Raw genomic sequence first — 10,246 nt, 5'->3', positions numbered from 1 at the left:
CCGCTGGTAGGTTGTTCAGCCAATGACAGGGCGGGACGGGTGAGTTTGAATGGTGGGGGGTGGGACGAAGCAGCTTCGCGTCAGTTGAGCGCGAGATTCGAAGCCCCAGCACGGCGGTTACCACGGGCAGCGCTCACAGACCGGCTCCTGGGGTCCCGGTCGTTGCTATAGTCCTGCCGCCATGGAGCCGCCCTCGCTGCCGCAGCTGGAGTCGCTCAAATACAGCGAGCTGCAGCAGGTGGCCAAAGCCGCCGGCCTCCGGGCCAACCTGAAGGTGAGGAGGTGGCGCCCCGGCCGGGGAGAGTCCCCCAGCCGCTGGGAAGGGAGATGGGGTACCCATGGAGACGAATGGCACAGGGGATCGGGGCCGCCGGCTTCGGGACCGGGCCAGGGGTCTGCTCGCTGGGTGGCAGCGGGAGGGAGGGATGATACCGCCGAGCAAAGGTGTGAGCGGGGACCTGGGTTAAGGGTGGCAGAGCGGGCGCGGCTGACGCTCCTGTGGCTGGGGGTCGGGACTCCTGGGTCCTTGTGCCAGCTGGGCTCCAGTTCTCTGTGCGACTGCGGTGGGGGCGCAGGGTGCACGTGCCCCTGGCCCCACTATGTGTGGAAGCTCCCAACTTACTGTCTGATCCCTATCCGACATGGATTGACAGGGCGCAGAGGTGGGACCACAGCCCCTAAGCTTCCATGTGAACTTCTAGGACCTAAGAATGGCCATGCTGGATTAGACCAAGGGACCACCTAGCCCAGTATCCTGTCTTCTGACCCTGGCTAATGCCAGGCGCTTCAGAGGGAATGAGCAGAACAGGGCAATTCTCAAATGATCCATCTCCTGGCTGGGCCAAGTAAGCAGAGGCTAAGGACAATCAGTGCATGGGGTTGTGTCCCTGACCATTTTGGCTAATAACCATTGATGGACCTATCCTCCATGAATTTATCTAATTTTTTTAATCCAGTTATACTTTTGGCCGTCACAACATCCCCAGTTGACAAATTCCACAGGTTGACTGCCTTGTGTGAAGTAGTACTTTCTTATGTTAGTGTTAAACCTGGTGCCTGTTAATTTAATTGGGTGACCACTTCCCAATAATAACACTTCCTTATTCGTCCTCTCCATCCCATTCATAGATCTCTATCAGAACCTCCCTTAGTTATCTCTTTTTTCCAAGGTGAAAATCTTTTTAATCTCTCATTGAGGCCTCATCTGGAGTACTGTGTCCAGTTTTGGGCCCCACACTTCAAGAAGGATGTGGATAAATTGGAGAGAGTCCAGCGAAGGGCAACAAAAATGATTAGGGGACTGGAACACATGAGTTATGAGGAGAGGCTGAGGGAGCTGGGATTGTTTAGCCTGCAGAAGAGAAGAATGAGGGGGGATTTGATAGCTGCTTTCAACTACCTGAAAGGGGGTTCCAAAGAGGATGGCTCTAGACTGTTCTCAATGGTAGCAGATGACAGAACGAGGAGTAATGGTCTCAAGTTGCAGTGGGGGAGGTTTAGATTGGATATTAGGAAAAACTTTTTCACTAAGAGGGTGGTGAAACACTGGAATGCGTTACCTAGGGAGGTGGTAGAATCTCCTTCCTTAGAGGTTTTTAAGGTCAGGCTTGACAAAGCCCTGGCTGGGATGATTTAACTGGGAATTGGTCCTGCTTTGAGCAGGGGGTTGGACTAGATGACCTTCTGGGGTCCCTTCCAACCCTGATATTCTATGATTCTATGATTCTCTCCTCATATGGAAGCTGTTCCACATCCTTAATCATTTTTGTTGTCCTTCTCTGTACCTTTTCCATTTCTAATATGTTTTTTTTTTTTGAGATGGGGCAACCAGAACTGCCTGCAGTATTCAAGGTGTGGGCATACCATGGATTTATACAGAGGCATTTAATTCTTATTGCCCATCCCTTTCCTAATGTTTCCTAACACGCTGTTATCTTTTTTGACTGAGTAGATTGAGTAGATGTTTTCAGGGAACTATCCATAATAACTCCAAGATCTCTTTTTTGAGTGGTAACAGCTAATTTAGACCCCATCGTTTGGTATATTTAATTGGGATTATATTTTCCAATATGCATTGCTTTGCATTTATTAACATTGAATTTCATATGACATTTTGTTGCCAAGTCACTCAGTTTTTGAAAGCCCTTTGTAACTCTTCGCTGTCTGCTTTGGACCAAGCTCTGTTGAGTAATTTTGTATCCTCTGCAAACTTTGCCACCTCCCTCTTTACCCCTTTTTCTAGATCATTCATGAATATGTTGAACAGCATTGGTCCCAGTACAGATCCTTGGGGGACACCACTATTTACTCGCTCCATTCAGAAAACTGACCATTTAGTCCTCCCTTTTTTCCTGTCTTTTAACCAGTCACTGATCCATGAGAGGAGCTTCCCTCTTATCTCATGACTGTTTAGTTTGCTTAAGAGCCTTGGTGAGGGATATTGTCAAAGGCTTTCTGAAAGTCCAAGTATGCTATATCCTATGCATTCTCTTTGTCCGCATGTTTGTTGACTCCCCTCAAAGAATTCTGCGCTCTGGTATTTCTGATTCCTCCCGCCCCGTACATGTCAGTAACTCTCAACACAGGGCCAGATGCGTTTCTGGCGATAAAAAAAGGTGCTGTCGAAGGCACAAAGTAATCTGGGGGGAAGCATTTCCTCTCACCTGTCCGCTGTCATGTGATTGATAACATCAGGCACATGCAGGGTGTGTTGGTATTTTGCACTTGATAGTGACCCTTTGTGGTGGTGTTAAGCTTATCTAAAAGCCATCAGTAGCTGACTTCCATGGAAAACATCACTGGAGGAACTACAGTGCACAGAACTTGGCAGCTATCGGGTAGCAGCGCAAAATTGTAGAATAAGCCCTAGGTACACTGATCCTTCCCCTAGAGACACAAGAAGAGGGGATGTGGACCATCATGGTTACAGGGCTAGCTGCACCTCTGTACCCTTTTTGGCCTCTCTGAGTGCATTGTCTTAGCTTAGGTATCAGGCCTTTATGTATCCTGAGATGGAATTTCACAACTTTTCTACTTTTCAGTGGGACCTAGGCTATGGTACCCCACATTACCACCATTTATTATCCTGCTGGTTAAATTGAATTCAGTCATCTGCTGACTTCCCTTCAGGAGTGTGTGACCAGTGGCATATAAAAACAGCGAGGAGTCCTTGTGGCACCTTAGAGACTAACAAATATTTTTGGGCATAAGATTTCGTGGGCTATAACCCAATTCATCAGATGCATGGAGTGGGAAAAAAAGTAGGCAGGTATAAATATACAGCACATGAAAAGATGGGAGTTGCCTTACCAAGTGGGGAGTCCGTACTAACAAAGCCAATTCAATCATGATGGATGTGGCCCATTCCCAACAGTTGACAAGAAGGTATGAGTATCAGCAGAGGGGAAATTATTTTTTGTTGTGACCCAGCCACTCTTTATTCAGGCCTAATTTGGTGGTGTCAGGTTTGCAAATTAATTCCAGTTCTGCAGTTTCTCGTTGAAGTCTGTTTCTGAAGTTTTTTTGTTGTTGTTGAAGAATGGCCACTTTAAGGTCTGTTACTGAGTGTCCAGGGAGATTGAAGTGCTCTCCTACTGGTTTTTGAACGTTACAATTCTTGATATCTGATTTGTTTCCATTTATTCTTCTGGGTAGAGACTGTCCGGTTTGGCCAATGTACAAGGCAGAGGGGCATTGCTGGCACATGATGGCGCATATCACATTGGTAGATGCGCAGGTGAATGAGTCCCTGATGGTGCGGCTGATGTGGTTAAATCCTGTGATGGTGTCCCTTGAATCGATATGTGGATAGAACTGTATCATGTTTGTGGAGGTGGTGGGGCAGAAGTAGAGGCACCGAGATAGGACGGACTCTTCTGCCGGGCTAAGAGTATAGCTGGATAGATTAACGATATTGTTGGGTGAGTTAAGAGTACCACTGTTGTGGCCCCTTGTGGCACGTAGGGAGACAAACACCTACAGGATCTCTATCAAGCGTTCTTAAAACTACAATATCCACCTGCTGGAGTGAAGAAACCAATTGACAGAGCCAGAAGGGTATCCAGAAGTCACCTACTACAGGACAGGCCCAACAAAAAAAAGGAACAGAATGCCACTAGCCATCACCTACAGCCCCCAACTAAAACCTCTTCAGCGCATCATCAAGGATCTACAACCTATCCCGAAGGACGATCCCTCACTCTCACAGACCTTGGGAGACAGGCCAGTCCTCGCTTACAGACAGCCCCACAATCTGAAGCAAATACTCACCAGCAACTATACACCACACAACAAAAACACAAACCCAGGAACCAATCCCTGCAACAAACCCCGTTGCCAACTCTGACCGCATAGTCTCCTTGTTGTTTTGCTGATACAGACTAACATGGCTACCCCTCTAAAACCAGTGGCATATAGTGACCTAAACAGCCTTCTTAAAGCAAAAGTAATACTTATCACTAGGAACAAAGCATTAGAGAAAGAGGATTTTGAAACAGTCTACACATATGTCTAACTTACCTAGAATCCAGTCCAGTCACTGCCCCTGTCTTGGGCTCCAGATCCTCTATCATCTCATCCTCAAAGCTGTGACCACATGGTCCCTCTGCCCAGTTCCTGAAACCCTGGTGACTCCTGCACTCCCCCATAGCTTAAACAAAGCCTCTCCCAGAACTTGACCCAAAAGAGTGAGCTTTCTAGTTTCCTTCTTCAAGGGGCCACATCGTAAGTGGAGAATATAGCACAGAGATGCTTTGCACAGAGTTATACCACATTATTGATCGTTACCTAATCACATGAGGAATGCACAGAACTATTCACAAACAAACTACATGCATTTCATTGCCTCCATTTCCTTACCACTCCAGGGTATTCTGAGAGCTGGGATCAGAGGCCACTGGGCCCATCTGGAGTCATTCTTTCTGCTCCAGTGCATAGCTTGATATACATTGACACAGGAGCTCTCTAGGATACAGCAATTGTATGACTCTGTTAAGACTCCTGGGAGCTTAAAACACCTGAGGATTCAGCAGTTGGGTCCCTTCACAGCAATGTGGTGAGTCACCAGCAGGGAGCGCCCAGTCAGATCTGTGACAATAACCTATCCCCAAAGTTGAATACAATATACATCAGGTCTTAAATAGTAATCCATGGAGGCTGCATTGGTCACATGATACTGACTTGCCTTGTTTTCATTTGCTAAACTGCATTAAAACAAATAAACAAAATCCATACTTTCCTAATATTAAAAAGAAAAGGATTACTTGTGGCACCTTAGAGACTAACAAAGGTGCCACAAGTACTCCTTTTCTTTTTGCGGATACAGACTAACACAGCTGCTACTCCGAAACCTTTCCTAATATTACTTTCCTATGCAGTAAGTGCTATAGGTGCCTCATGGATATTACGGTGACTGCACGTGGGAGAGGAAATGATCCATGAGACCATTTCTGTCTTGAAATGTGTATTTGTACAGTAATCACATTTGAGAATCCTTGCAATATTTCATTTTGCAACTATTATTTTAGACAAAGGAAAAGTGGGAGTAGGTATTGAGGAAGAGGAATGCTTGGTAAGAATGCCACTCAGGAAAGACATTGGAGTAAACTGTCTTTTGTGACCAAAAAGAGAACAGAAGCTTGCTTCAGTTTTTCATGGCAACAAACCAAGCAAGTTTCACTCTTGACTATTTAAATTAAATTGTTCTTGTATCAGTCTTGTATGTAAAATTGTCCTGTTCTAAAATCACTGAATTATTGTTTTGTGGTGGTTCAAGAGAGAGCATGTCTGTACAAGATTTTTAACAACAGATACTTTAATTTCCTGTTCCAAGAAACTTAAAACCAGTGTTTAGCCAGTTCTTGTTTTTATCTCTGGGCTGAGTGCATCTTCAAGCTACCTTCTTTGTAGCATTATCTGATGCAAACTTTAAAAAAGTTGCCTTATCTGTAAGGTGGAAAAAACACAGCATTTTTGCCTGTCAAGATAGGGTCTAAGATTACAGAGTGGGAGGTATGGAAGAAGCATAAGTGTTTAAAATGTAACTGGTAGTGCATTTCAACAGCCTTAATTTTATCAACTTTTTACATTCTGAGAAACCTGCACTGACATCTGGCACCTTTGCTACAATGAATGGCTTCACAACTACTTTAAACATGGTGTTGTACTGAAAATGCCTTTCAAAAATCCCTCAAAAACTTTTCCAAAGCTTTCACTTTACTTTGGAATCTCCTAAAAACTTCAAACTCAGTTTTATATTTTGGAAAGCTTCTACCAATCACTTGATTGTCTCATTATAGAACCAATAAGGAATAGAGAATAAGCTGTTCCTATAATGTGTTTGGAATTAATGTTATTTTTTAAAATGCTAAACCAGCTGTGTATTTAGAGCAAAAAATAAGTCATGCCAAATCAAAGCTGAATTTGACCCTTTCATCTCCAGCTGGGATGAGCACCCTTGACATTTGGAAAAAAAAATTGATATATGTATAAAATCTGCACGGACTTTTAAATGGCTACACGATATACTATGCATGGCTATTAGTGTTTTCAAGTTGCTTATAGTTTTCGTTGAGCCATAATGTCTTCAAATTTATGTTGGGCTGAGACTTCACCTGCCAAGTTTCCTAAAATAAAAATAAATAATCTGGATTAGGGTTAATTAAACTTAATTAATTTTATTTCATTTGTTTTAACCTCTGAAAATTAGTTTATTATGGAAGTGCTAATGTTCTCATTTACAGTGCTGCAAAAGTGGCACATAGATTTATATAGTTCTAAATCTGAAAAACATGGCAATGGGTAATCCTTAACATTCATTCAATAGGAACTTTTACATAAGGGAGGAGATAAACTTTGGTATTATGCTGATTTTTCCAATTTAGGTCCTTGGAAAATTGCCATTAAGCAGCTTAAAAATTCCATTCTGCAATTTTTTTGTATTGAGTATTTTCCCTATTGGCATTAGTTACTTAGGAAAGTATGATCTGCATGTGAGCATGGCTCAAAGTAAGTGTTGCTGTTGCAGAAATTAGATACAAGTTTTAATTGGATTGTGTTTAACTAGATGAGTCAAAATACCTTGTCCTAAAACTACTAGCTTCTCTGGAAAACAGCTGGATTGTAAGATCTCTGGTCAGGAGAATCTACTTCTCCACTCCAATGAAGCAAGCAAGCTATTCAGCAAAGCACTTAAGAACGGATGGGTAGGATCCCCTGGGGGACTAACATGAAGGGGAAAGGAGTCCAGGAGAGCTGGCTGTATTTCAAGGAATCCCTGTTGAGGTTATAGGGACAAACCATCCCGATGTGTCGAAAGAATAGTAAATATGGCAGGCGACCAGCTTGGCTTAACGGTGAAATCCTAGCGGATCTTAAACATAAAAAAGAAGCTTACAAGAAGTGGAAGTTTGGACATATGACCAGGGAAGAGTATAAAAATATTGCTCGGGCATGTAGGAATGAAATCAGGAGGGCCAAATCACACCTGGAGCTGCAGCTAGCGAGAGATGTTAAGAGTAACAAGAAGGCTTTCTTCAGGTATGTTGGCAACAAGAAGAAAGCCAAGGAAAGTGTGGGCCCCTTACTGAATGAGGGAGGCAACCTAGTGACAGAGGATGTGGAAAAAGCTAATGTACTCAATGCTTTTTTTGCTTCTGTCTTCACTAACAAGGTCAGCTCCCAGACTGCTGCACTGGGCACCACAACATGGGGAATAGATGGCCAGCCCTCTGTGGAGAAAGAGATGGTTAGGGACTATTTAGAAAAGCTGGACGTGCACAAGTCCATGGGGCCGGACGAGTTGCATCCGAGAGTGCTAAAGGAACTGGCGGCTGTGATTGCAGAGCCATTGGCCATTATCTTTGAAAACTTGTGGTGAAAGGGGGAAGTCCCGGATGACTGGAAAAAGGCTAATGTAGTGCCAATCTTTAAAAAAGGGAAGAAGGCGGATCCTGGGAACTACAGGCCAGTCAGCCTCACTTCAGTCCCCGGAAAAATCATGGAGCAGGTCCTCAAAGAATCAATCCTGAAGCACTTACATGAGAGGAAAGTGATCAGGAACAGTCAGCATGGATTCACCAAGGGAAGGTCATGCCTGACTAATCTAATCGCCCTCTATGATGAGATTACTGGTTCTGTGGATGAAGGGAAAGCAGTGGATGTATTGTTTCTTGACTTTAGCAAAGCTTTTGACACTGTCTCCCACAGTATTCTTGTCAGCAAGTTAAAGAAGTACGGGCTGGATGAATGCACTATAAGGTGGGTAGAAAGTTGGCTAGATTGTCGGGCTCCACGGGTAGTGATCAATGGCTCCATGTCTAGTTGGCAGCCGGTGTCAAGTGGAGTGCCCCAGGGGTCGGTATCTTCAACATCTTCATAAATGATCTGGAGGATGGTGTGGATTGCACTCTCAGCAAATTTGCGGATGATCCTAAACTAGGAGGAGTGGTAGATATGGTGGCAGGTAGGGATAGGATACAGAGGGACCTAGACAAATTGAAGGATTGGGCCAAAAGAAATCTGATGAGGTTCAATAAGGATAAGTGCAGGGTCCTGCACTTAGGATGGAAGAACCCAATGCACAGCTACAGACTAGGGACCGAATGGCTAGGCAGCAGTTCTGCAGAAAAGGACCTAGGGGTTACAGTGGACGAGAAGCTGGATATGAGTCAGCTGTGTGCCCTTGTTGCCAAGAAGGCCAATGGCATTTTGGGATGTATAAGTAGGGGCATAGCCAGCAGATCGAGGGACGTGATCGTCCCCTTCTATTCGACATTGGTGAGGCCTCATCTGGAGTACTGTGTCCAGTTTTGGGTCCCACACCACAAGAAGGATGTGGATAAATTGGAGAGAGTCCAGCGAAGGGCAACAAAAATGATTAGGGGTCTGGAACACATGACTTATGAGGAGAGGCTGAGGGAACTGGGATTGTTTAGTCTGCAGAAGAGAAGAATGAGGGGGGATTTGATAGCTGCTTTCAACTACCTGAGAGGTGGTTCCAAAGAGGATGGTTCTAGACTATTCTCAGTGATAGAAGAGGACAGGACAAGGAGTAATGGTCTCAAGTTGCAGTGGGGGAGGTTTAGGTTGGATATTAGGAGAAACTTTTTCACTAAGAGGGTGGTGAAACACTGGAATGGGTTGCCTAGGGAGGTGGTGGAATCTCCTTCCTTAGAAGTTTTTAAGGTCAGGCTTGACAAAGCCCTGGCTGGGATGATTTAATTGGGGATTGGTCCTGCTTTTGAGCAGGGGGTTGGACTAGATGACCTCCTGAGGTCCCTTCCAACCCTGATATTCTATGATTCTATGTGTTTAAGTCCTATTGATTCTAATGAGACTCAAATACCTGCTTAAAATTAGGCAATGTCTATATTACATGCCACTGGAAACGGCGTGTAGTGTACATGTAGCCACGTGCTGCAGTGAAAAGCAGTCTGCGTCCATACTGCACTGCATAGCTATACGTGCCAGAGAAACGCTCTGGCAGAGGGGATACAGCAAGAAAAAGCTTCAGCACCTCCCTGCCACTGGAGCCTTTCACTGCGGGGAGGCAGCAGGAAAAGTCTCAGTCTTTCCCTGCTGCCTCCCTCCTGCCAGAGTCTTTTATAGCTTCCATAGTGTTTTCCTGCGGCAAGGAAGAGCTGTAGCAGCAGGGAGTTGGCAGAGGTTTCCCCACTGCACCCCTGCTGCTGAAGTCTTTCCCTGCTGTGGGAGTCTTTCCTGCAGAGGGAAAAGGCTCCAGCAGCAGGACGCTACACTGATAAAAACAGCAGTGTAGACGGGGAGGCACGGCTTGGGCCAGCAGAGAGTGTGTAGGCTAGTATGTACATACAGACCCACCTCCCCCAGACATGTCTTTTACTCTGCTTGCCTAAGCCAAGCCTCACCAGCTACACTGCTTATTTATACTTGTGCTGGGGGGCTTGGCAGGTAGGTACTCTACATGCTGCCAAAAGACATACCCTTAAACATGTGTTTTGCTGAATAGAAAAGGCGATATGCAGATGCTTAAGTGCTTTGCTGAATTGGTCGATATACAGGGTTGGCTTATGCAACCTTTTGTTTAATGGATTAGTGTCTTCTTTGGGTCACATTTTATACTCTTGACTCCTCTGCAGGCAGACAAATTGCTGAAAGCTCTGAAGCAGCACTTTCATGAGCCAAAACAAGAAAATGGAAGTAAGGTAAGAACAGATGTCTGCTGACTTCTTATAATCTTATGAAAGACAATATGCAGAAACCATTCTTT

At 44.9% G+C, this 10,246-nt stretch overlaps 1 protein-coding gene across 1 annotated transcript in view; it reads left to right on the top strand.

The window, feature by feature from the left end:
- The first annotated feature begins 74 nt into the window (after positions 1–74).
- NUSAP1 (nucleolar and spindle associated protein 1) overlaps positions 75–10,246 on the top strand; it is a 33,840-nt gene continuing 23,668 nt past the window's right edge. The window contains exons 1-2 of the mRNA XM_084632594.1: positions 75–274; positions 10,116–10,181. Of these exons, the coding sequence (XP_084488720.1) occupies positions 182–274; positions 10,116–10,181 (159 nt within the window). The 5' untranslated portion in view covers positions 75–181. The remainder of the gene's footprint in view (positions 275–10,115; positions 10,182–10,246) is intronic.

This window comes from Lepidochelys olivacea (assembly GCF_965140295.1).
Source record: "Lepidochelys olivacea isolate rLepOli2 genome assembly, chromosome: 6".
NCBI classification, from domain to species: Eukaryota; Metazoa; Chordata; order Testudines; family Cheloniidae; genus Lepidochelys; species Lepidochelys olivacea.
Note: the sequence above shows the minus strand (reverse complement) of the source record. Positions and strands in the feature narration are given on the sequence as shown.